The sequence below is a fragment of the Halichoerus grypus genome, chromosome 3 (assembly GCF_964656455.1).
Source record: "Halichoerus grypus chromosome 3, mHalGry1.hap1.1, whole genome shotgun sequence".
NCBI classification, from domain to species: domain Eukaryota; kingdom Metazoa; phylum Chordata; class Mammalia; order Carnivora; family Phocidae; genus Halichoerus; species Halichoerus grypus.
In genome coordinates, this window is record NC_135714.1 from 146220064 (window position 1) to 146248058 (window position 27995).

Sequence of the window (27995 nt, forward strand, 5' to 3'; positions counted from 1 at the left end):
TTTTTAGTAAATATTTCCATCAATTTATTTTCTGTATTCCTTAAAAACAAATCACAAGTTTAATACTAATGCTTTAAAATATTATACACCGAAAGAAAGCCAACTCTCATTCATGCTGCAAGTTGGTCTATGTTCTCTTTACTTCTGTTTGCCAAATGATCTTCAATAATTTCTGCAAAGAGATTCCTCTTCAACAGATTATATGCAAGAGGTAAAAGCTGGCCAGCAACTTTATGAAAATACTGAAAAATAAAAGAATATAACATTAAGCAGAGAATATAGCAGATGCCCTAGTAAGTAGCAAAAAACACACTGAAAAAGCTCTTGTTTAACAAAGCTACTCTCCAAATCATTTTAGCTACTTTCTCAATTGGCTAGGAACAGTGAATTCACACAGGCATTTAGCATTCTGTTCAAGAGGCAATCTTGTAGTTCTAAAAGACTAATGGTACATCTTGAAGAAAATTCAGAAGAAAACTGAGTTAAAATTTTAAGCTTCCTTATTCCCTTAGGTAAGGATCATCGTCCTTTTTACTTGCCCCAAACTAAACGCTCAAATGTTCTTTCCTTCTTTAGTGTATCCCTACCAGTTAAGATTTTAATCATTATTTTCCTTAGTTGATACTATATGAAACGGTATGCTGAATTTGAGTTTTCAAATCACATTTATTCCCCTTTATCTTCAAATTCTCTCTCCCTGACCCCACCATGTAACCCTGGTCCATCCCTTAAGTCACTGCCTTGGGTTTATCAAGTGACTTAGACTACTGCTATTATATATATACTCGAAGAGAACCTGGCAATGCTTCCGTTGATGTAGTTAGCACTTACCAGATGCTCAGTACTGTGCTAAACCTTTTCATATGTTGTTTAGTACTCACACCAATCATTTTCAATTAAGTTGATAAACATTTTTTTGGCAGGCCCAGCATTATTCTGATTGGTCAATGACTGTTATTCTGGCTGTTAAACATTTGTGATTATTTTTACTAATAACCATATATAAGGTAGGCAAAGAAACACAGTGATAGGGTTTGGAGTGGAGTTCTCAAAACAGACGCCCCTGACCAGTGGCATCAGCCTGACCTGTGACGGGTCTAAGACTCACCCAAGAACTCGATCAAAACTTGGAGGGTGGGGGGCGTAGGGGTAAGTACATCGATCTGTGTCTGAACAGCCCTCCACATCGTGGTGATACCTGCTGAGGTCAGAGCGCCGCTGGTTTAGTCTTGCCGCTCACACTAGTCTACAGAGCAGCAGTGTTACCAGTACCCAGGAGCAGGTCAAACGCAGACTCTGGCCTCACCGCAGATGCACTCAAACAGTCCTACGAAAGGTATGTGTACATAGCCATACACATATCTAACTACCAGCATATAGCCCTAGAATACGTCTAATAAGTAAATTCACTTTAATGTAAACCTGAAGGCAAATAACCTTGGTTAGTCACCTTTGGCAGAATACAAGATGAATTTCAAATAAATATTTTCAGACATCTGCTTATCAAAAAGTTCATTTTGGGAAAAAAAATTCATTTTGACACACAAGCTGAATTTATATCCTACCCACGCTAGTGGGGACATAAATGTGCATGCTCTAGTATGCCTGTATGTGGAGTGTGGTGGGGAAGAGAAGGGTTTGGTGACTGTTGGGAGGTAGTTTTTTTTTTACTCACGTGTGAACCGTAACAAAAGAGATCCATTCCCAGCTCAAGCCCCATACCATAATCACATTCATCATTAGCAAACTGCACAAAGGTCATCATTTCCTGAATGGGAGCAAAAGCTTTTAGTCTGTCCTCATCACTTGGTGCCTCAACAATTGTCTTGCAAATTCTCTTGAGGTTGGCTGTAAGAAACCAAGGATATAAAAAGATGATCTGCACCCATCATCAAAGGTAAAAAGATAATTAAGCTGGTTTTTCCTCATCAATTTTTATACTAGTACAACAAATGCCACCTTGGGTGGCACTATAATTTAGAATGGCAATTTTATAATTTAAGAAAAGTGGTTTAACAAAAAAGATTTTTATATCAGCAAAGTGTGACTATTTTACCATGGATCTAGTTGCAATCATGATTATACATAAGCTTTTAAAGATTTTTAGTAGGTTAGTCCACGGATCAACAAACTGTGGCCAAACCTGACACACCCCCTCTGTTTTTAACTGCCCTCACACTAAGAATGTTTTTCCATTTTAGCTCGTTGGGAAAAAAAAAAAAATATGGCAACAGAGACCATACATAGCCCACCTCTGGGCTAGTCCATGTTAGGAGCTGGATTTAAAAAAAAAACCCAAAACAGACCATAATGTTTATTCTTTATTGCCCTGTCCTACCTGTTCTTAGAGGTAGAGAGAAAGACAATATAAGAAATAAGAAATCATTGCCGAATTAAACCTTTACCAAAGTGTGGCCACAGCAAAAGTGTAATTTGATGTAAGAACACAGAGAAAATTTCTAACCTCTAAATTTAAAAAGCCGGTGGTTTAACATTTTCATTTTGGCTTTCAACATTTTCCCCTCCTCTCCTTTCTGGATGCCGGTGTGCATCAGATCTCAGGATGCATATGAAGGTACTTAACACTATCTAATTAGACTTCCTTTTTGACAAATTGTACCTCCTTTTTGACAAACTACTGCCCTAAGGATAATCCAGTAATAAAAATAATGGATATTATTCAAACAAACCAATAAAAATACATTTCTGAACTAAGTGGCTGCTGTACTGGGGGGGGGAGAGGAAGATTCATTAGAACGTTAACAATTACACCTAAGAATGATACATGACTTTTAAGTTTTAATATATAAGGCACAATATTCTGTTGATACTAACTACAGACCTAAGATTATCAAGAGTGGTAAAGAAATACTAGGGCTTTTAACCTCCGAATATGAATATATTTGATTCAGTTGTGACGAGTGCACAGAATGCATACTCTCTGTGAGGTCACAAAATGTATTTTGTTCCTTTTCCCACCTTTGGTAGATAAGTATCGCACTGAACAAATTACACTTATCACCTATGTTCCTGCCTATAAATAGTTGTGACACATTTATTGGTTTGAAACTTTTTAAAAAAAGAGTTTATTTATACAAACTTCATAAGCTTCCTTTTCAGAAAAAAATCAGTGCCAATCATTTAAAGGAAACATATCCAGCCTCCATCAAAAAACCTTAAGGTAATAGAAAATAAGGCGTTCCTTCTTGCACCCAGAGAAGATATAACATCGACTGAGACCCTTAGAATCTCTCTCACCACAGTGCTGTAGGCAGCCCCTACAATTCAATTAGAGTTGGCATGGAAGTGAAGACCTAGTTGTCTTCTGTTAGCAAGTAATTTAAAGTTTATCACTTTCTGATGTCTTCTACTTTCACTCCAGGTAAGTCATATATGGACTACAAAAGAATAAGCAATTTACAACAATTACTAAGCTATCAAAATACTAAACAGAGATGAAAATATTCAGTTCACCACCAGTGTGAGGAAAAATATGTTCTTCCACCAATAAAAACTTCCACGAAAATTCACTTTAACAGAAGCCCAAACTTGATACCTAAGTGAAGCCTTAAATTAACACTCAAAAATGCTGCCTTAAATGTTACTATTCAAAACAATGATTTAGGAGCTTCAATACTTGGTTCGTATTTTATTCTTCTACTACCACCAACTGGAATACTTAAGCTAAGCCATAGTGATTGTGCCAAAGTTAAAGTTGGGCAACTAGCTAAGCAGTTATTCTTTAGTTAGTGGTAAGCACTCTACAGTCAGAAAGACCTAAGTTTGAGATCCACTTTCCACCTGAAAAGGGAATAAGACCTACTTTAAAGAGTGGGGGGAGTGTTACTGTATAAATATCACTTGATATAATCTATTATGATATTTATGAACTGCTCAATAAATGGTATCTTATTTGCCAGGTTGGAATATTATGTTCCAAGTTTCAAAGGGGAAACTGGTTATGAACAAACTACCCTGTGATTTACCGAACACTGTTGCACATTAACAAACTGCAGGTCAACTGTACTTCCCGGCAAACAACACTAGGCAAAAGCAAGATGATATTAGGTCCCTAACTTTACGCCTTGCTGCACTTCTCAAGTCAAAAATAATTAAACCACAGAAGGATCTAGTATCTAGAATGTTAGCAAAAGGAGAGATAAATAAAAATGATTTTAGAGATAAAAATAAAGACCCACAACCAGGGGAGGGTAATAAGGTTTACTCCAGGGTATTACAATTTAATACCTACCACCCCCGAAGTTTTAGTAACTCCTAGATCTACAACAAATGTTCTCAGACTTTCCCATACAAGACAGTAAATCTGCTTTATAAAGCTTCGAGTGCACTAACACACAGGCAGAAGATTCGAGTATAGGCAGAAGACTGAACAGTAAATAGCTGGAGCCTATACTCGTTCCCCATTAGAGATTGACTACCTCTGACTTCAAAGAGGAGATATAGGACAGATTAGACTGTCGAACAAATAAAATGTAGGCTACCTATGTAATTAAGTTTTTTCTGGTAGCTGTATTAAAGAAATATGTGAAACTAATTTGAAGATATTTAACAACCCATTATATCCACATAGCATTTCAACATGTAATTAATATTAAAAAAAATTTAAGTTTCAGTTTTTAAAGTTAAATGAATTAAAATCAAAATTACAAATTCAGCTCAATTGCACTAGCCACATATGAAGTGCTCTGTAGCCATTCATGGCCATATTTACTTTTCCCATGGAATTCCTCTAAAATGGTAGGGGTACAGCAAAAATAGTTACACATGAATAGTTGTGATTTAAGATACCAATCTTGGCTGGAGACTCTGTACAACAAAGTTTGAGAACAGCTGCTTTAGAAAACTGGTTAAAAAATGCAGATTTCTAGGTTCCAACCCCAGAGACTAACAACCAAGGCTGGTTAGTTCTGTTCTGAAAAATGGATGACCAATATTATATGTGTTTGGGCAGGAATACTTGGTTCTTGAGGAAGTGCTAATTTTGATTTGCTTCTAAATTTTATCCTTCTTGGAAAAGGATAATATATAAGAGAATGCCAATAGGGATGTTCCAAGTAAGAAGGGAATAAAAAGGAGAGGGGAAAGAGTTAAGAAGTGATTTTCCCCCCTTTTTTTCAAAATAGCAATAATTAGATTTTGTATATAAACAGTCCATTTTCAGAGTTTTTGTACTTGTAAATGAAGTAGTTCAGGATCTTGGGCTTCTGAAAGCTAAACAGTCTTATATACAGATGAAAAAATTTTCACAAAGGACTATATAACCACACACTATTTCAAGAATTATTTTGTAAGTTGACTATAATGTCAAATGTCTGAAATAGTTCAGAAAAAGTAACCCAGGCAATAGGTTAAAATTCTTTAAACTCTTAAAATTAACTACCATATTTTGAGCCCTATTAGGCAAGCACTGTGCTAAGAACCTTACATACTCTTTACACTCCAAACATCCCTATATATGAATGGTACTCACCATTATTAACCATTTTAGAGATGAAAAAGACAAGGTTTACCAGTAAGGTTAAGTAATTTGCTTAAGGTTACACAGCTATAAACCTAGTTTTAATTCAGGCCTGATTGATCCTAAAACTTGAGCTTGCTCTTTATCCCTAAGATCTAGTGACTGTCTCACGAAAGGCATACTTACTTACCTACTTCTCAATACAAGGAAAACCTTCCTCATACGTTTACATAAGAAATACATTACCATCCGTTTCAGGGAGCTCTCTGTACCCAACATCATTTTTATCTACTGGGACAACCAAGCCTGCACCATGAAAGGTCTTTGTCACAACCTAAATAAAAAAAATAAATACAACTATTGGTAAACAGACAAAATAGACATGGTAGATAGATAAAATCAACAAACAACAAACTCTCCAAAATAAATGTACACACACAAACCCTCAACATTTATGTCAAAATGTAACATTTAATGACATTTCATTCAACCTGGAGTCCACCACCAAAGTTTAATATTATTTCTTCAAAATCAGTAAAAGTTAAGCACATGAAGAAATGATAGAACAGTGAAACTGGCTTTTACTAATTGCACTCAGGCAGAAGTCCACACCCTGATTTGGGAAGGAAGAATGCCAATGCATCCTATTATACGAGGCAAGCCAGAATTTAAGTTTTCTCTTAGGTCACTGTATTTTCTAGGTAGGAAGCATAAGGAACTGAGCCTAAAAGGTCAAGGAATAGTTTTTGTTAGCAGGAAAATGCCACCGGACAGAATTCCTCTCATCCATCTTGCCAAGTTCAGGGCCTCCATTTTTACCTGAAAAATTCAGGCTTGTTTTTGCAAATTTCCCCAAAGTAGGGCAGTTTCCAGTTTTGTGGGCCCTTTACAGAAGCAAAATAACATAACCAGTGATCTTTTATAGTGGTAATCTTCAAAGGCAAGAACAGGCCCAACCACAACCACCACCATAACCCTTCCAGTCTACATTCTTTTTATTCACAATAGTGGTATTATTCTTAGGTCTTTCCTTAACAAAACAACTACTTCAAATATTATGCTTATTTGTGCAGCCCAGTGAAAACTGCCAAGACAGAAGAAGGACACAAGCCCAAAATTAGCTCTTCATTTTAGTCTTCTCACCTAAGTCTCTAGATCTTTTTTTTTTTTTTAAAGATTTTATTTATTCATTTGAGACACAGAGATACAGAGAGAGAGAGCATGAGCAGGGAGAGAGGCAGAGGGAGAGGGAGAAGCAGGCTCCCCGCTGAGCCAGGAGCCCGATGTGGGGCTCAATCCCAGGACCCTGGGATCATGACCTGAGCCGAAGGCAGACGCTTAACCATCTGAGCCACCCAGGCACGGCCCTAAGTCTCTAGATCTTAAAATCTGTTTCACTCAGATGACCCTAATCTCTTGCTTCTTTCATTCTTTCGTAAGTAAGAGAAGGGACAGATTATTCAAAATAAGTTCTCAGATAACAGCTCACCATTTGGAAAAAACAAAGTCATAGTTATATCTTACTCTTTATACCAAAGTAATTTGCAGTTGGATGTTAGGATTAAATGTAAAAATAAAACCAATGAAACCTCTAGAAGGCAAATATTTTTAATAATTTTAGATTGGAAAAGGAGAAGACAGACTTGACTACATAAAATTTAAAAAATCAAATAAAAATCAAGAACAAAAGATACTGATAAAAAATATCTGCAATATATATAACAATAAAAATAAGATTAATGTCTTTAAACTATAAAGGAGTCTTACAAGGAAAAAACACCCAACTTAAAACACAAATAAGAAAAGGTGAATTCTAACCCTGACAGAAAAATGGCCAAACTTCAGGCAGTTCACCAAAGAAATACAAATGGCCAGTAGATAAGTGAAAAATATTTAATGTCCTTTATAATCAAAGAAATGCTAATTAAAACAATGACTTATCATTTTACATTTATGCAAGTGGAAAAGACCAAAAGGGACTGCTAATACCTAGTAGTGGCAAAGGTATGAGGAGAACAGGCACTCAATCGTTGCTGGTGGGAACGTAAACTAGCTTCACTCAGACAGGGAGTTTTGCAAACAAAGAAAATAAAAAACTCCACAAAATGAAAAACCAGCAAAAAAAACAACATACACAGCCATTCTAAATCACTCTGGACCTGGCAATACTACATCTAGTAATTTCTTCTAAGGAAATAATCAAATAAGTGTGCAAAGAAAGGTATAGAAAGTTATATGTGGCAGGATTTGTCTTTATTTGTGAAAAGTTTTAAGCAACCTAAGCTATGAACATAGAATAGTGCTCTGCTGCCATTCTAAAATTTATGAGGTGGGTCTTCAATTTAGCAATATGAAATGATAATCATAATCACAAGCATAAAAAAGCAGGTCATAAAACAGTATTGATAATGAGAGAAAAAACATCCATATAGTTACTGGCTTATTTTCTCTTCCACTCAGGCTGACACACAACAAAACCATGGGATGTCCCTATTTTCATATTTTTCACAGATGATTAACTGCACTAATTTTCCATAAAGAGGTAGCAATTATTAGCAAAGCACCAGGATCCTAGTTTTATTATGAATAATAGAATTACAAACTTAGGAAAACTGTGCAAGGGTGGGGGATATACTGAGGCATCAGAATCAGAGGATGGAATGATGGAAGGATGTATCCTCATTTTATAGCAACATTAAATCAGTGTTCATTTTTAAACATGAAATCTAGGTATAAAAAAAGGTAAAGTGGCATACGGCCAATTGGTAAGATGGAGTGGAAAGAAAGCTAAATACCAAACATGTGAATTTAGGTTTCAGGTCACTTATGATTTTAAACAAGGAACAAAGCCTCTGTAAACCCTGATTTACTGATCTATGATACAGGATAATAATTCCTCCTTTGTTTGCGGGTTTGTTGTAGAGGTTGAATGAGGTAACTCGTAAGCGCTTTGCATTCCAAAACACCATAAAGTATCCACAGTATAAAAACAATTGTTTCTCGCATATTATATAGTGCACTATTATATGAGAATGGATATATTACTCTCCTACATAAGGACAAAGTCACTAACTAATATACGAATGGAACTGAATTTTTCGGAACTAGAAAAGTAAGAATTAAATGAATATCCGACAATAAAAGAACAAACTTCCTTTTTAATAGAAAAGGAACAAAAAGCAAAATCACCAACCGGTTGTCTTTGGGAGGATAAAATCACGGTTGTCTTTTAAGGTTTTTTTTTTCCCTTTTTATTTATATTTTTACCAGTTAATTTTGTGAACGGAAAAAAATATGTACTAAAAAGAAACCTCATGGGGAAGGGAGCTAGGATAAACATACCTATGAAATTTAAACTCCAATGTCATCTTCTAGTTATGGGGAAGAATTAAGGAAATCTCATCTGAAATTATAATTGATGGTAGAAAAATAAAATAAGGTTCTGATGAAAGAATTTGTTATCAGCTATTCTGTCTACAGAAGTACAGTATTTAGTCAAGATAAATTAGGAATAGATAAGTATGAGGCAAGAAATGGCTCATTAGGTGGGAGAGGCTCCCTGTGGAAACTAGGAAGGTAAATGGCAACATAACATCTTGAAGTAATTTAAAAATGTCCCCACTGAAGTGACATTCATTCAAATGCACAGTTTTAGAAATTATTTCTGGCCTCTAGGACTAAAGGAACACTTGCTGAGACTGCAGTTTAGTGACTATAACTTATGTGAGTATCATGCCTGCGGCTGAAGTAGGATTTTCAATAACCAAATACACTAAACTACTTAGTTACCAGTGTTAGTTTATCCAGGAATAACTAGTAATTAATTTGGCCTAGAACTTTCAGATGAACCAGCCACAGCTGATAATGGTGGGAAACTGGAGTGCCCTCATTGCACAGTGATAAATATCCTTCTTTACCAGAGGTTATAAGAACAAAATCCTATAGAATTCTCATTTACCCCAAAGCAGAATTCTCCTATGTTGTCTGTCAACTTATTCTGAAATTTTTAACTTCAGATCCAAAAGGATCCAAGACCCAGAAGTCTTTGCTGTTTATAAAAACACTCCACTCACAATGCAGGTGTTAGGAGAGATGCAAAAGGAAATGCTAATGGGACCAATAAGGGAAAAGGAGACAGGACTGCTTAGACACACATTTGCTGCAGAAAGTGAGCAAATCTCAATACACACTGTCTTCCAAAAGGGAAGCCTTTAAAGCCCTTAACTAAACCACTCTAAGGCATACCTTCACAAAACTACTCCCCCAAAACACCTTGCGCTAAATCAACCATCCTTAGCTATTAAAGAAATTTAGGTAAATACTATGCACAAAGCTGCTTTCACTCAATTCTATGAGATGAATAACTGGTAAAACAAGATGAAAAGAGTGGGAAGTCCTGGCATGAGCTAGCAACCAGAGCAGCACTATGTGCTCGCGTGCCTCGGCCTGCCTAACAACTTAGGAGAGCCACCCAAGCCCTGCTCCGATGCCATCCTTCTGGCAATCCAGAGGCTGGACAGCCCTGGAGGGAGCCCCTGACGGGTGACATCTAGCTCTCCTCAGGATGCGGCAGGAGAGAAGGATAAGGTGTAGGTGGGAAGGAATCAAGAGAGGAAAAAATCCTATTAGGTAGCAAAACAGTCTGAGACTAACAGATTTAAACCATACTTTCTTATCTCTCTGTTTCATCTTCATGGTTCTCTGTTCCAGTGGGTACCCCAGTTCTCTGGCTGCTTCTGTTAGTTTCTCATCTATGTTTTTCAAGAGACTAGTTTTCTTTTTATCTGTTACTTCCTTAAGTTTTTTCATCAGAAATAATCTGAAAAAGAAGTAAAAGCCCTCATTATTATGCAGGCCCCTGTACTAAGGATGCAGACCTTGGGAAGTTAAGGGAGTACATTATAGACATCAAATTCCATGCAAGAGAAAAACTGCAGAATAATTACCAACAGTTCTCTCAGAACCCCTAATAGACTTCTTCCAACAACAGAAAGGCAATTATTAATAAAAAAGCTACCAGTCACAGAAACAGCAAACATGATTCAAGTTTGTATTGTCTCTGTAATGTCTATAATAAAGATATAAAAGGTATTTCAAAAGCTGAGATTCAAACCAATTTTAAGCCGTATCACTTGACATTAACATATGGCATACTGCTTTGGAGAAGTGTGGCATAACAGAGGAAAACAGTATGTAGATACCAAAAAGAATTTTTTAAAAAGAGCCAGAGGATACTTAAAATACTTAAGATCAGCAGATTTTTTTCAAATGTTATCTACAAATTTGTGTTAAGGTAAATTTAGAAACTACAAAAGGAAATCAAAGCTATTTTATAAGCTTATACAAAAGCACAATCCAAAATAATTTTATTTATTTATTTTTTTAGAGAGAGTGCACACGAGCAAGCATGGGGAGGGGCAGAGGGAGAAAGAGAATCCCAAGCAGGCTCCATGCCCAACACAGAGCCTGTCGTGGGGCTCATCTCACGACACTGAGATCATGACCCAAGCCAAAATCAAGACTTGGATGCTTAACCAACTGAGCCACCCAGGCACCCCTGAAATAATTTTAAAGTATGTGAAAAGTACAATACATTAATGCCAGTTACAGAAATAATTTCATGTTTTATCATAGGCAGGTTAAGACTTTGCCAGCAGAGCAGAAGGTCAAGTGTAAAACAGAGAGCTGGAAGCAGCACTCAGTTGGACACAGAACTCAAACCCCTTCCTTTACAGCCACCTCTAGACACCCAGGAGGAAGCTTGCCTCTCTTCACTACTAACATCTGACAGTCTGCTACAGGCTGGGCACTGTAAAGAGCTTAGAACATTTAGAGTGGGTGCTATTCTTATCCCCATTTTACAAATAAGGAAACTGAGTCACACAGGATTATCAACCTACCCAGTTCATAGAATTAGTATGAATAGATTAAAGTGCACAGAATCCAAGACCACCAAAATCACTGTCTTCAGATTACAGTACATATATCACACCTAATGTTACCTTCAATCTTAACCAGCTGTATATCAAGAGAATGTATTTACATTAACCATAAAAAGCAAATTGATCATGTCAGGCCTAGGTGAATCAATCTTTATGTCTTCCTTACCCTGTCTGGCATATGGGCATATAGGCCTTCAAGTACTCTGTGCCACCTGTTTTCATACTTCCATGCACATACTATTCCCTTGCCTAGAACACCTTTCTTCCCATTCTTTTTTTTTTTTTTAAAGATTTTGTTTATTTGACAGAGAGAGACACAGTGAGAGAGGGAACACAAGCAGGGGGAGTGGGAGAGGGAGAAGCAGGCTTCCCGCCGAGCAGGGAGCCCGATGCGGGACTTGATCCCAGGACCCTGGGATCATGACCTGAGCCGAAGGCAGATGCTTAACGACTGAGCCACCCAGGTGCAACCTCTTCCCATTCTTTAGTAAGTTCTTATACATTCGTCAAGGTCTAGGTAAAATATCCTTTCTATGAAGACTTCCACCACTATTTAAGGCACTTAGTAGCTGTCTTCCCATACTTATCCCATTATTATGACTATTTCTGTATCAGTTTATTAAGCTTTGATCTCTTGAATTCAAACCTACTCTCAAATACCCTGCTTTGTGATGCTTACAGTTGAAATATGCAAACTGAAACAACCACCATGAACATTTTATACTCTGTTACATTAAATCTGCTGGGATATACCTTGAACACTGAATGAATCCTTCAGTGGTCATCTGGAAAATATTGGTTCAGTAAATTATGCAGATCTTACAAATTTAAAAATTTTTCATTTTATCAAATTCTCTCCATTATAGAAATTGAAGATGACACAAACAAATGGAAAGACATTCCCATGCTCATGTATTGGAAGAACAAATATTGTTAAAATGTCCATACTACCCAAAGCAATCTACAGATTTAATGCAATCCCTATCAAAATACCAACAGCATTTTTCACGGAACTAGAACAAACAATCCTAAAATTTGTTACAGAACCACGAATGACCACAGATAGCCAAAGGAATCTTGAAAAAGAAAAACAAAGCCGGAGGTATCACAATTCCAGATTTCAAGTTATACTACAAAACTGTTGTAATCGAAATAGTATGGTACTGGCTTAAGAATAGACACAGATCAGTGGAACAGAATAGAAAGCCCAGAAATAGACCCAAAATTGTATGGTCAATTAATCTTCAACAAAGAAGGCAGGAATATGCAGTTGGGGAAAAAGTCCCTTCAACAAATGGTGTTGGGAAAACTGGACAGCTATCTGCAAAAGAATGAAACTAACTGGACCACTTTCTTACACCATACACAAAAATAAACTCAAAATGGCTTAAGGTCCTAAATGTGAGTCCTCAAACCATAAAATTCCTAGAAAAGAGCACAGGTAATAATTTTTCTGACATCGGCTGTAACAACAGCTTTCCAGATAGGTCCCCTGAGGCAAGGGAAAAAAAAAGCAAAAATGAACTACTGGGACTACATCAAAATGAAAAGCTTCAGCACAGGAAAGGAAAAAATCAACAAAACTAAAAGACAAGCTAGTGAATGGGAGAAGATATTTGCAAATGACATATCTGATAAAGGGTTGGTATCTAAAATATATAAAGAGCTTATACAGCTCAACACCCAAAACACAAATAATCCAATTAAAAAACAGGCAGAAGACATGAACAGACCTTTCTCAAAAGAAGACATACAGATGGCCAACAGACACATGAAAAGATGCTCAACATCACTCATCAAGGAAATGCAAATCAAAACTACAATGAGGGGTACCTGGCTGGCTCAGTCAGAAGGGCATGTGACTCTTGATCTTGGGGTTGTGAGTTTGAGCCCCATGCTGGGTGTAGAGATTACATACATACAAATATACGTACATAAATAAATAAAATGAGATACCACCTCACACCAATCAGAATGGCTAAAATCACCAACACAGAAACAAGTGTTGGTGAGGATGTGGATAAACAGGAACCCTCATGCACTGTAAGTGGGAATGCAAACCGGTGCAGGCCCTGTGGAAAACAGTATGGAGGGTCCTCAAAAAATTAAAAATAAAATTACCATATGATCTAGTAAGCACACTACTTGGTATTTACCCAAAGAACACTAATTTGAAGGGATATATATACCCCCCTATATGTTTACTGCAGCATTATTTACAATAGCCCAATTATGGAAGCAGTCCATGTGTCCATCGATAGAAGAATGGATAAAGATGTGGTACATATATACCATGGAATATTATTCAGCCCTAAAAAAGAATGAAATCCTTGCCAACAACATGGATGGATCTAGGGAGTATAATGTTAAGTGAAATAAGCCAGTCAGAGAAAGACAAATACCCTATGATTTCACTCATATATGGAATTTAAGAAACATGAACAAAGGGGTAAAAAGACAAACCAAAAAAACCTAGATCCTTAATTATAGAGAACAAATCGATGGTCACAAGGGAGGTGCTGGTGGGGGAATATGTAAAGGGAATTAAGAGTACACTTATCTTGATGAGCACAGAGTAATAATATGGAATTGCTGAAGGACTCTTGTACACTTGACACTAATATAACACTCTATGTTAACTACACTGGAATTAAAATAAAATTTAAAAAATAAAATATTCTCTCCATTATATCATAATGTGAAAAAAAAATCTCATTAAAAAGTTTTTAGGTAATGAGAAGTGATCAAGTTCACAATGGTGGTTACAAGTTTCCTTAACTCTAATTTTTGCTTTTGAAATGTTAAATTTTATCACTGACAACAAATACAGTCACAGTTGTTTTCTTGGCTCATTTGAGAAAATGTCTGCCAAATACCCATGTCAGAACATCCAGTTTGTCAGTCACTCTCTCAAGTAAGTAAAGTTCAGCTCCCAACTCAATCTCACAAGACCATTTTCCTTGCGACAGACCTTAACATTTGAGTATGCAGATGTGCTTTCCACGTACTTCCCATTTCATCACATGAAATGTTAAACAGATGTGTGTACTCAATGGTAGAGATCTAATATCTTTACTGCTTCATCACTGAGCTTCTTAAATGACATTCGCATTATATTACTGCTGTGAATAATACAATGACAACTGCAAATCTGGTGCCACCACCTTGATTTCTGCCAACGTACCATCAGTATTACCGACCATTACCTTTGTGCCACTGGTGCAAAAATGACATATTATCACAAATAGTTTTGAACTCACAGGCCTGCTAAAAAAGTGTTAGGCACCTCTGGGAGTCCACACACCACTGTTTGATAACTGCTGTTTAGATTGTGGCTTCAAACCTGAATATGTATCAGAATCTCCTGGATTACTGGTTAAAAGTACTCTGAGCTTGACACGTCTCCAAAGGCAAGGGAAGCAAGGGCAAAAATGAACTATTGGGACTTCATCAAGATAAAAAGCTCTGCACAGCAAAGGAAACAGTGGACAAAACCAAAAGACAACTGATAGAATGGGAGAAGATATATGCAAATGACATATCAGATAAAGGGCTAGTATCCAAAATCTATAAAGAACTTATCAAACTCAACACCCAAAGAACAAGTAATCCAATCAAGAAATGGGCAGAAGACATGAACAGACATTTCTGCAATAGACAGATGAAAAAATGCTCAACAGCACTGGACATCAAGGAAATACAAATCAAAACCTCAATGAGATACCACCTCACACTGGTCAGAATGGCTAAAATTAACAAGTCAGGAAACGACGAGGATGAGGGGAGAAAGGGGAACCTTCTTACACTGTTAGTGGGAATGCAAGCTGGTGCAGCCACTCTGGAAAACAGTATGGAGGTTCCTTAAAAAGTTGAAAACAGAGCTATCCTAAGACCCAGCAATTGCACTACTGGGTATTTACCCCCAAAATGCAAATGTAGTATCTGAAGGGGCACCTGCACCTCAATGTTTATAGCAACAATGTCCACAAAAGCCAAACTATGGAAAGAGCCCAGATGTCCACTGACAGATGAATGGATAAAGAAGATATGATGGTATATTATACAATGGAATATTACACAGCCATCAAAAATGAAATCTTGTGATTTGCAATGACATGGATGGAACTAGAGGGTATTATGCTAAGCAAAATAAGTCAATCAGAGAAAGACAATTATCATATAATTTCACTGATATGTGGAATTTAAGAAACAAAACAGAGGTGCCTCAAAAAATTAAAAATAGAGCTACCCTATGACCCAGCAATTGCACTACTGGGAATTTACCCCAAAGACACAGATGTAGTGAAAAGAAGGGCTATATGCACCCCAATGTTCATAGCAGCAAGGTCCGCAATAGCCAAACTGTGGAAAGAGCCGAGATGCCCTTCAACAGATGAATGGATAAAGAAGATGTGGTCCATACATACAATGGAATATTACTCAGCCATCAGAAAGGATGAATACCCAACTTTTACATCAACATGGATGGGACTGGAGGAGATTATGCTAAGTGAAATGAGTCAAGCAGAGAAAGTCAATTATCATATGGTTTCACTTATTTGTGGAACATAAGGAATAGCATGGAGGACATTAGGAGAAGGAAGGGAAAAATGGGGGGGGGAATCAGAGGGAGAGATGAACCATGAGAGACTATGGACTCTGAGAAACAAACTGAGGGTTTTAGAGGGGAGGGGGGTGGGGGGATAGGTTTGCCCGGTGATGGGTATTAAGGAGGGCATGTACTGCATGGAGCACTGGGTTTTATGTGAAAACAATGAATCATGGATCACTACATGAAAAACTAATGATGTATTGTATGGTGACTAACATAACATAATAAAATAAAGTTAAAAAACAAAACAAAACAGAGGATCATAGGGGAAGAGAAGAAAAAATGAAACAGGATGAAACCAGAGAGGGAGACAAACCATAAAAGACTCTTAATCATAGGAAACAGTTTTGAGGATTGCTGGAGGGGAGGAGGGTGGAGGGAATGGGGTAACTGAGTGATAGACATTATGGAGGGCATGTGAGGTAATGAGCACTGGTTGTTATATAAGACTGATGGATCAGTGACCTCTACCCCTGAAACCAATAATACATTATATGTTAATTAAAAAAATTATAAGCACATATTATCAATAACTATTGTAATCAATGGAATTTTGAACAAATATAATCAAGAAAATGAAATTTAAAAAAAAAAGTACTCAGAACTTATGTCTGAAAATCACTGCCTATAGTAATAAATCCATATTACCCAGTATAGCAAGGTAGGGTGGCAGAAAATATGGGGGCAGCAGGCAAAAGGAAAAAAGATTATTTAACAAGTTGACCCATGATGAGGTACTGGCCACATTTATTCTTTTACTAAGTACCAAATGTTTTACATTGTTTTTGGGCCTGCACAAAGTAAGCATTCATTAAATGAATGTTCACTCATTTCAAATGTTCATTTAAACTTAATTAAAATTATAGATGTATAATTTTGGCCTACATTTAGATATACTCATAACACATATTTTAAAAAGACATTCCTGAGTCCTAGTCTAGATGTACTGAAGTGGCATCTCTAGAAGTCAGTCCTGTAGAGCTCAAGGTAAAGTACCTTTAACCAGTAACTCATGAAGTTCTGATACACAGGTTTGAAACCATTAACTAAATATCAGTTATCAAAGAATGGTCTGGGGACCCTGTGGGGTCCCTGAAACCTTGCAGGAAGTCTGTGAGGTCAAAACTACTGCTACAATTATTTTAGAGGGGGAAAAAAAATGAAAAGAAAAAAATTATTCTTAAGTTTTGTGGTCCAAAGATAAATATTTTATAGACCATATGAAAATGGAATCATCCGTTATTCTTTTATTTGACCTCTTCACATAATGTAATAAAAATCTTTCCAAATCAACAAATCAATAACCTGGTATTATAGTGTACTGAGATTCCATATTTACCTAATTTTCCCTATTTCTGGGTAGTGGTATTTTCTCCAGTTTTTCATTTTTATAAATAATCTCTAATATATACACATATCTGTGTACCTGTCCAAAATTTCTTTAAATAGCGAGGGGTGCCGGGGTGGCTTAGTCGGTTAAGCCACTGACTCTTGATTTTGGCTCAGGTCATGATCTCGGGGTTGTGAGATCGAGCCCCGAATTGGGCTCCGTGCTCAGTGTGGAGTCTGCTTGTCCTCTCCCTCTGCTCCTCCCCGACTTGTGCACGTGCACACGCCCTCTCACTCAAATAAATAAATAAAATCTTAAAATTAAGATAAATAGCTAGAAATGGAATTGCTGATTTAAGGATATAAATGTTTACTTAGCTCAACACCTGGCAATGTTAATTATTTGTCAAGAAAATTTTTTTTTTTTTTAAGATTTTATTTATTTATTTGACAGAGAGAGAGAGCACAAGCAGGGGGAGTGGCAGGCAGAGGCAGAGGAAGACACAGGCTCCCCGCAGAGCAGAATGTGGGGCTCGATCCCAGGACCCCAGGATCACGACCTGAGCCCAAGGCAGATGCTTAACCGACTAAGCCACACAGGTGCCCCGAGAAATCTTTAATAAATATTTAAATAACCTTATTCCAACTGCTCTCTATAAAGGTTTTTTTTTTTTTTTTAAAGATTTTATTTATTTATTTGAGAGAGAATGAGAGAGAGAGAGAGCATGAGAGGGGGGAGGGTCAGAGGGAGAAGCAGACTCCCTGCTGAGCAGGGAGCCCGATGCGGGACTCCCGGGACTCCAGGATCATGACCTGAGCCGAAGGCAGTAGCTTAACCAACTGAGCCACCCAGGCGCCCCTCTATAAAGGTTTTAATTAACACTTCTACCAGTAAGATTTCTTACATCCTAACCATCAATGAGTATTACCATTCTCTAATCTTTACTAATTTTTGCTGGCTGAATTTGTATTTCTTTGGCTATTATTATTTTTAAAGATTTTATTTATTAATTTGAGAGGCAGAGCATGAGCTGGGGGTGGTGGGAGTAGGGGCAGAGGCAGAGGGAGAAGCAGACTCCCTGCTGAGCAAGGAGCCTGACATGGGGCTCTTTCCCAGGACCCTGAGTTCATGACCTGAGCCTAAGGCAGATGCTTAACTGACTGAGCCCAGGCACCCTTTTCTTTGGCTATTATTAAATCTTACACAAAGAGAACCAGATTCTCTGGGCATAAAAATAATTTGTGTATTACAAGTGGTCTTCCTTAAAAAGACCTTACTCAGGTTGATACAGAAATAAACTAAGTGTTCTCATTAGTTCATTTAAGTAAAGGAAGGAAATAACATTAAGTACTCAAATACTTCCTGGTCGTCACCTAAATTATAAATTAATCACCAATGTTTTTTGTTTTTTTTTCTTTTTTCCTTTTGTGTTCTCCAATAAGCTAAAAAACAAAACAAAACAGAATAAAACAAAAACCCCGAACAGTCTTGGATTATTTTAGACAACCATTGTATCTTTCTTTTTTAAAAAGATTTTTAGTAAGACTAATAGACTAATGAAAAATTAGGCATTTTTGCATGCCCAAGTATTTGGAGAATGAATCAATTATTTATGGAGCATCTATTACAGGGCAGGTACTGTGCACAAGGAAAAGTCTCTCTGCCCTCATGGGACTTGTATGTTAATGCGAGAGACAGACAGTAACTATAGTTTCTAATAAAGATACCACCAATTTAAACTGAATAAATCTAAACAGCTTAAAAGAGTAATAAATTATAAATAACAAGAAACATTTTATAAAAAACTTAGAGGTATCAGGAGACAAAGAAGAACTGTTTTTGGACGTCTACCATACAGTTGCTCTTTTGGATACATGGGTAGGTATGTAGCCGTCTAGAGGGGGCACTGGCTGACTTAGTTTAAATTCTGTTTACTGCAAATTTGCACTATTAAGTCACAGAGAATGTAAGTCTTTTTTAAATAGGGTATTAGAAGAGGTCACAGAAAACATGGCCTACTTATAGCTAAGTTGACAAAGATGGCTTTCTTCATTTTATTACAACATGAACCGCCCAGCTGGGGTGAGAGGCTTCAAACCATGTCTGTGGCTGGTAGAGTGTGGCCTGGCTCACGAGGCTCCATTCCGAACCCCCTTCACAGAAGAGCTTGCTGCACCTCCCAGACTACTCTTCAGCTCAGGCTCCATGTGGGGCCTAGCTTCTCTCAAACAGAAACAATTCCTTGAAAACTGAAAGGCAGGAAGAGATACTAGGTGGAGACTGTGTGTCTGTTTTCACCAGTGAGTCCAGTTAGAGGCATCCAAGGTTCTGCAGCAGGTGCAGCGGAGAGTTCAGCGCCTGGTCCTTAGCTTCCTGCCCAGTTGAGAGACAGAGACAGGGCACCCCTTTTACTACCACAGCTTAAATCCAAGACAATGTGGTCCTAGAGCCACTCGCGGCAGCGGATCTTGACTTCTCAGCTTCCTGATGGTGGCAGAGCGAGCCGGTGCTGCCACACAACCGGTGCTGCCGGAGACTCAGTCGGCTCCACCGAACCCTCCAAGGATTTCCTGAGCACCTGGCTTTTTTTTTTTTTAATTCTAGTATAGTCAACATATAGTGTTATATTAGTTTCAGGTGTACAATATAGTGAGAGATTCAACAATTTATGAGCACCTGGTTTTACTGTATTAAATCTTTGTTAGAACTGTACACAATGGGTTCTTAAATGAACTCTTGATGATGCTGTTTAAAATGTCTAAAAAATCTTTTGGTTTTGCTATGGGACTAATGAAGTCAAGATTAAGTAATCTTTTCCTTAAATAAAATAATTATATAAGAGGTATTTTTTTTTGGTGAAAAGTTGAAGAAGTGTGGATAAGAGTATCTGCAAAAGTCATGGACATGATCTTTAGAAATCTAAAATTTTGGAGTTACCTCAATGTCCCTCAGTGATGGACTGAGAGAGTAGTATAAAAATTGTAAACAAATATTATAAATAGGAGAGGGATTAAAATATTTTCTTACTTGATTGCAGCAAACACATTATCTCCACTTTGAACAATTATGCAGTTTTTCTTTGCTTCATTTGTACCAACATATACAGGAAGTTCATCAGGAGAATCCCTGTTTAAGCAAAAGATATTAAAAATTTAGCTGCCCATAATCTATCTGGCAAATAGAATTTTAGGCTTATACACAACAATTTATGTCTGTAGGTTTTTAAGAAATTGGGACAAATTTGCCAGGTTCCTAAGAAACTTAAGCTCTAAGTTTCTTAAGAATATCTACAACAAATCTTACTTATATAATAGATCCTAAAATTAAAATTCTTAGACCTAGTTACTTTTATACCTAAATACAAAGAAAGGGGGAATAAGGCCTGTCAAAAGGAGGGAAAATTATATGCGATCCTCTCTACCAGTTTTATAGTCTGTGGACAAAAAAAAAAAGGTGGAGAAACTATATATATATATAAATCCTTTTATTTTACAATCAAGGAAACACTGAGAGATAAAATGACTCAGCCAAGGTCCTAGTAAGTTAATGGCAAAGCCAAAAGCAGAATTCATATAACTCAATCCTCAGCCCCGTGTGCATTCTATGGTACCACAATCCTTCTTGCTAGGCATGTTCCTTCTACTTCCTCTACTATCCTACAGTTAATCCTTAAACAACAGCATCTCTACTGGTAGAAGTGGACAAGGTATTTTTACCTCTTAAGCTACTTCTATTTCTTAACATTCCAAGCATCTTGCATGTATCCATTTAATCCTTTTTTTTTTTTTTTTTTTTGGAGAGAGAGAGAGAACGTGCACAAGCACAGGGAACGGCAGGCAGAGGGAGAGGGAGAAGCAGACTGCTGAGCAGGGAGCCCGATGCGGGACTTGATCCCAGGATTCTGGGATCATGATCTGAGCCAAAGGCAGACGTTTAACCGACTGAGCCACCCAGGCACCCCCCCCCCCATTTTAATTCTCTTAATATTCCTGTTAGGTATGTACAATTATTATCCTCATTTTTACAAGAGGAAACTGAGTCACAGAAAGTCACAATGACTAAAGGTGACCGGCACACAGTCTCTCAGATAATAGAACCACTCTGACTCCAAAGCACATTCTTAATTCTATGGCCCCTGGAAGCACATGGCTAACTTAAGTCATGGCAACTCTAGATTATCTTACTTGCGCTAAAAGAGCGCTCCCGAACCCAAAAGGTAAAAAAAAGTTTATAACCACAAAGGAAAAACCAGTGAGGTTCAACTTAAAGAGTTCACTCATCCTAAGGCAGGTTAGAATGGTAATATCAAGAACATCAGATGCCTACGTATCCACCAATAAGAGGAAAATATGTCCTTCACCTTGGGTGAGTCCAGTGAACGTCTATTCATACTCACTAGAAGGCCCAGTAGCTGCATTTTAGAGAAGAAAAGATCCTTTACCTGAAATACCCCATGTGGAATTGAGTTTTATTATCTCCAATAATAATGGTCTGGAACTCAGGAGGATCATAGTAAAATCTCCAGTGAAGGTTAAAATTCAGGCTTGCTGATTTTTTCTTCATTTTATGTTTTCCGGCAAGGATATCATAAGGACCCACTAATCGAAGTCCAAGGGTTGTGGAAAGTGAATCTATAAATTAAGTAAGTTTATTTAGACAGAAACTTTCTGAAGGCAGATAGGAAATAATGTCTTTTATTTGTAAACTATTTCTAAGCAATTTTCTTAAAAAAAAAAACGCTTCCAAATTAAAAGAGCTTCAGTTACATTTGAAGACAGTTATAAATACTCAATGAAAAATCAGAGCAATGAAAATGTGGCACTTACATTTAAGATTTTCTATTAAATTTATCATTGATTACATTTCAAACATACTGCTATTTCTTATTTTGGCCAAAGTAAGACTGTTTTGTATTCTCATGGGCATATTAGAGCTTCGAACACTTACCTTGTCTCATTACTATGTTGTTGTTAGCCTCAAATATTTGTAGCACACCCATATTAAGGGAGAGACAAGATAGACAGTAAGTGAATGTGCATTAAGTAGGGTAAACGGTTTATTTAATAAAAAATGTATTTAATGAAAACATTCCTTTCTCTTCCCTCTACCTCAGCTAACCATCACTCTCAATTCCCTTGCCTCTGGCCAACACTAATCCTAGGTGATTCCATCTTCTTTCTCCCCCCACAGATCACAAAGGGAGATTGCTAAATAAAACCAGAGTCATGGAATGTAAGCGTCAAACGTTTGTGTTCAAAATATGCTTTTATAACATCAGATGGGTCCTTGTTGCTTCTTTGCGAGAGAATAAGCACTCCAGGCAGGACCTGGATATGTAAGGAGGTGGGGATGGAGAGAGGAAGAAAATTCTTCGAAGAGGCAACATCATGAATAAAGGCCTAGAAACAGTTTATTTAGAGGGGGGAAAAATAGTTCAGCTTTGCTGAAGCTTAGGATAGCATACACCAATTTCTAAAGCAACAAAAAAAACTAAAGTCACCCATCTCATTAGCCTACAGGTAACAAAGTTAATAGTCTGGTATACAATAACAATGTTTTCCTCCCTGTATGAATATATATAAATATAGAGATATTTTAAAGGAAGCGATGCTGTTTTGTAATTTTTTTTGTTTTCCATTTGTCTTCACTTAAATTTTCTGATTATTTTTCCATGCCATTAAATATTTTCTCATAATTTCTAATAGCTGCATGATATTCCATTGATAGACATTTACTGCTTCTAATTTTTTTACTCTTCTAAACAATGCTTCAGTGAACATCTTTAACTAATACATGGTTTTTTTGTTTGTTTTTGTTTTAAGTAGGCTCCAGCGTGGGGCCAACATGGGGCCTGAACTCACGACCCTGAGATCAAGACCTGAGCCAAAATCAAGAGTTGGATGCTTAACCACTGAGCCACCCAGGCGCCCCTTTGCTAATACATGTTTGTGCAGTCATGAATATTTTTAGACAAGTTGCTGCACAGTTTAAGTGTTTTGCTATTATGCCAGAATTCATTGTTATCTACTAATCCACATTTCCATCAGTAGTATATGGGAGTACTTCTCTCCCACCTGTGAAAACACATGAAAAGTAACTTTGTCACAACCATTATCAGTTCTTTGTGCACCCTCTCAAAGACAGTATAAGCACACAGAAAGTACATAAGAATATGTGTGTCGTTGACTTTTTAAAAAAATACAAATGGTAGCATACTCTATACACATTTTGTTTCTCACTTGAAATATTTCAGGCACAATATTTTATCATTATCTAAAATCTACCTTGTTCCTTTAAAACAATGAATATCCACTCATAGATGTATTAATTATGGGCTTTAGGCCATTTCCCATTTTTGTTTCAATAAATATCACTGAACATAATTTTTAGTTCACCTAATCCCTAAGTTCCTAGAAGCAGAACTGCTAAGTCATACTAAAACTCCTGCCACATATCAAAGCACTTGTTTTCTTTCAAACCCTCATCAAAGCACATTGTGAAATTATTTACCTTTGCCAGTATAACAGGTGATAGTCACATATTATTATAGCATTATTTTATATTTCTCTTAGAAACATCTTTGAAAAAGTTCATTTTCTGTGAACTGTTAAGATCCTTGGTCCAGTTTCCTACTATCTTTTCCATTGGTAGAAGCAGGAGAATGATTCTGGAGCAACTCACCAGCTGGCTTTTCAGGATCAAGCTCTTCACAGAACTTCCAGAAGTGATAGAAATCTTCAGGCAAAGAAAGCTTATAATGATTTTCTACTTCTTTTCGAAGGTCACTGGAGACATCAGCTTCACAGGATTTACTCTTCTTCACATCAACTGTTTTTTCACACTGAAAATCAGCATACAAAACTTTGTTTCTCCAAAAGTAACACTATTGCTCATTTTTGTTCACCCAACTCTGAGAAACATGTTTTCCTTAAAACTCTACAAATGGTATTTCTGAAAAAATCTGGGGATTCTTTTGGGCAAAGAAAAAAGGAAAACAGTGTAATACAGAGCGGTCAAGAAGGATGCACATGGCAAGTCTTCAAATATGTTTCTCTACGATAACGGAAACCGAAAATAAAAGACAAGTATAAAAGAAAAGGTGAAGAGCAGGAAGAATAAGGAATAGGAAGGTTTTGCCTTCTTTGGGTAAATAGGTCATCATGCCTTTTTGTTTAAATAGATTCAGTGATCACACCAGAAGCCAACTGTCAGAAATAACTGGATAAAAGGGGATCTACCAGCTAAAATTATTTCAGAAAAGGCCCTTTAATGTCAGGACTAGGTTATTAAACTCAATCTCTAATATCTCTGCAATATGTTCATTGTGTAAGTACGCTAGGTTTTATAACGCCTATTTGATAAATTTCTTTTTTTTTTATTTTTTTTTTTTAAAGATTTTATTTATTTATTTGATATAGAATGAGAGACAGAGAGCATGAGAGGGAGGAGGGTCAGAGGGAGAAGCAGACTCCCTGCCAAGCAGGGAGCCCGATGCGGGACTCGATCCCAGGACTCCAGGATCATGACCTGAGCCGAAGGCAGTTGCTTAACCAACTGAGCCACCCAGGCGCCCTGATAAATTTCTATAAAGATAAAATGCTGATGGGTGCCTGGGTGGCTCAGTCGGTTAAGCGTCTGCCTTTGGCTTGGGTCATGATCCCATCCCAGGATCGAGTCCCATGTCAGGCTCCCTGCTCAGCAGGGGGGTCTGCTTCTCCCTTTCCCTCTCCTCCTTCTCTCTCTCTTAAATAAAATCTTAAAAAAAAGATAAAATTCTGAGTTGGAGGTTACATATCTGTAGTTTTGTAAGTAGCAATCAGTTTTCTCTTTCTAGGAACCTAGATCCTTTCTTTTTGGATTAAGTTTCTTCCTTTTTATTCTTCCTTTCCACCTGTATCAGTGCTTCTCAACCAGGAGTGATTTTGTCTCCCAGGGGACACATGCAGTAATGTCAGAACTTTTTAGCTCTCACAAATTTAGGAGAGGGTGCTGACATTTAGTGGAGTAGAGAGAGGCCAGGGATGCTGCTAAGCATTCTGCAATGCACAGGGTTAGCTCCCTTAACAAACACTTAATCGGCCTCAAAATGTCTATAGTGTGAGGTTGAAAAATTCTAGATGTTTCCCATATTTATATTCTTCCATTCTCCCAGCAGGCTCAAGTTTATTGATGTTACTTTACGTATCAAAGTCTACCAATATATTTATGAATTAGATGACATACAAGAATGTTCTTGGATAACACTGTTTCTAAGAGCAGAAAAGAGAACAAATGAAAATGCCTATTGACAGGAGTATGCAAAGTTATAGGATTTCAAACAACTGAATATTCCGCTTAGTGAAAAGGAAATAGAGCCACACACAATACAGATCAGTCCTAATAATATAATGTTGAATGAAGGAAAAAAGTCCTTGAAGTTTATATGTAGCACGACAGCCTTCTTAAATTCAAAAACAACAAATAAATACTGTCTGTGATAAAGCTATAAAAAGAAGGCAAGGGAAACAAGGATGAGGATGGTAGCTACATAAAAGGGGGTGACAGGAAGTTAGGCAGAAAAGATAGGTGAGGAACACATGTAGAGCTATTTATTGTCAGGGTTTCAGTTCTGGGGTAGGGCAATGGGTTCACAGGTGTTTTTTATATTATTAAATAAGGTAAAAGAGGACCATGCATTGACCAATAACAGTTTATTATGCCAAGGATTATAATGTGTCTGAGGTCATAAAAAAATTAAATCGAACAAAAAGGCTGCTGAAATATGGATGCTGATAATAAGTAACAGTAAAAACTACAAGTAATAATACTAAATAATAGTTATTACACACTTACCATGTGCCAGGTCACTGTTCTAAGCACTTTCTGTGAATTAACTCATAACTCCCTTATGAGCTAGATACTATTATCCACATTTTACAGATGAGAGAACTGAAGTAACTTTCCTTAGGTCTAGAAAGTGGAGGAGCAGTTAAACCCCGGTGGGCCGGCTCCGAAGCACAGATTCATCCACTTCATGCTGCTTCTCCAGTTACATACAGAACAGTAGGAACATATCAAGTGCTGACCTATCCTCCACTATGTTTTTATAGCAGTCTTTGGTTAGGCTTTCAGACTGGTTCAAACTTACGATGTTAGAAAGAAAAGCCTTAATCTATCTTGCTGAAAGGCAGTTTTTCCTAATGACTCTTGACCCTTCTTCTTTCCAGCTGTCACCTTGGGGAAGTTACTTAACCTGTGCCTTATTTTCTCATCTACAAAAAGGACATGTAGTACCTATATCACAGGGTTGTTAGGAGGAATAAGTTGTTTGTAAAAACACACAGAATAGTCGTAGCACATAATATTTAAATGCTAGCTTTAGCTATGGCCTCTATAGACTAATTTCCATCTTCGGTATTTTATTTCTAATACTATCCTCAGTTAAAGCAGTTTATAGCACCTTCAATGGGAAATAAAGATTTTTTCAGCTTTGTCTTAACTCACACATTATTTCAGCATCCTCAAATCCCCAATAACTAGAATTTAGGGCAGCTGTCCCCTTCATAGGCTATACTCATCCTTTATTCTTTACCTAGAAAGCATGTCCCAATATAAGCAATGTCCAGAACAGGGCCCTCTAACAGTTAATTAAGCTCCCTGACACTGTGACATTGTCCTGCTCTATCCAGTTTATAATACAGACGGAGTAATTCCGAAAACTGTCCTTATCACAATGACACTTCTCTCCTGCCTGACTGTCCTAATTGCTACAGCAGTAGTTATAGAACTTCTGAAATCGTAAAAAAAAAAGTATGAGAACGTGCACATACTTTATGCCCCCCTCCCCCTCCTTAGTGCCTTTATGATCAGGTCCTTCTTTCCCATCTCCGACTCCAGCCAGGCCCAATCCCGCTGTACCTAAACATCCTCTATACTTATTTCTATTTCTTATCCCTTATGTCTCCTTTCTGCCTTCAAGAGCCATGTCCAACTTGAATTGTCCTAAAAGATTTCTTTAGCAACCCCCTGGGACTTAGATCCTCCTTCAGTGTTTCCACGGCACTTTTGACACAACAACGTTACAAGGCCAAACAAAAAAAATTTACAGTAAAATATATATTCACTGTGCCCAGCTTCCGCAGGCTGAGGGCTGTACGTGGGGCAGTGGCGGCACGATGCATCTTGAAACCGCGGCGCCCGGCACAGTGCCTGGCGTATAATCGGTTTCTAATCAATTTGTTGCTGGTTGAACGAATGAACCATTGGTTGTCTTAATCGGTTTCCCCAGGAACCGCACCGGGAGGAGGGCAGAAGATGCAAAGGCGCTAGTTCTTTGCTCCAAACCCCAGCAGAGCGGTAAACAGCGGCCCTGGCTCAGACCTCCGTTCCGGGGCACACAGCAGCCACTCAGTGATTACTGGATAAATGCAACGTGCTGCCCCTTGGTGCCTTATCACCCAAAGCGCCTTGCGGATCCCACACATCCTCTGTAGCAGTACCTGCTGCCCCTCCCCGCCGGGCCTGCGCTTCCCGCCACCGCCGGCCATTCTGTAGCTGCCGTGCCAGCGAAATGCCGCGTCTCGCCGTTGCTTCCGAGCGCCGCCGACTGCTTCCGGTTCAAGAGACTCCAATCTGAATCCCTGCGCAGCCGCG

At 37.6% G+C, this 27995-nt stretch overlaps 1 protein-coding gene across 1 annotated transcript; it reads right to left on the reverse strand.

Annotated features, from left to right (window-relative positions):
- On the reverse strand, window positions 1-27985 carry HPF1 (histone PARylation factor 1). The gene is made up of 8 exons (XM_036085557.2): window positions 27842-27985; window positions 24045-24204; window positions 21805-21994; window positions 20391-20489; window positions 10148-10298; window positions 5726-5813; window positions 1676-1848; window positions 1-242 (listed from the first exon to the last, which is right to left on the reverse strand). Exons 1-8 carry the CDS (start codon window positions 27887-27889, stop codon window positions 111-113), a joined length of 1041 nt encoding a protein of 346 aa, XP_035941450.2. The 5' UTR covers window positions 27890-27985; the 3' UTR covers window positions 1-110.
- Window positions 27986-27995: the final 10 nt, after the last annotated feature.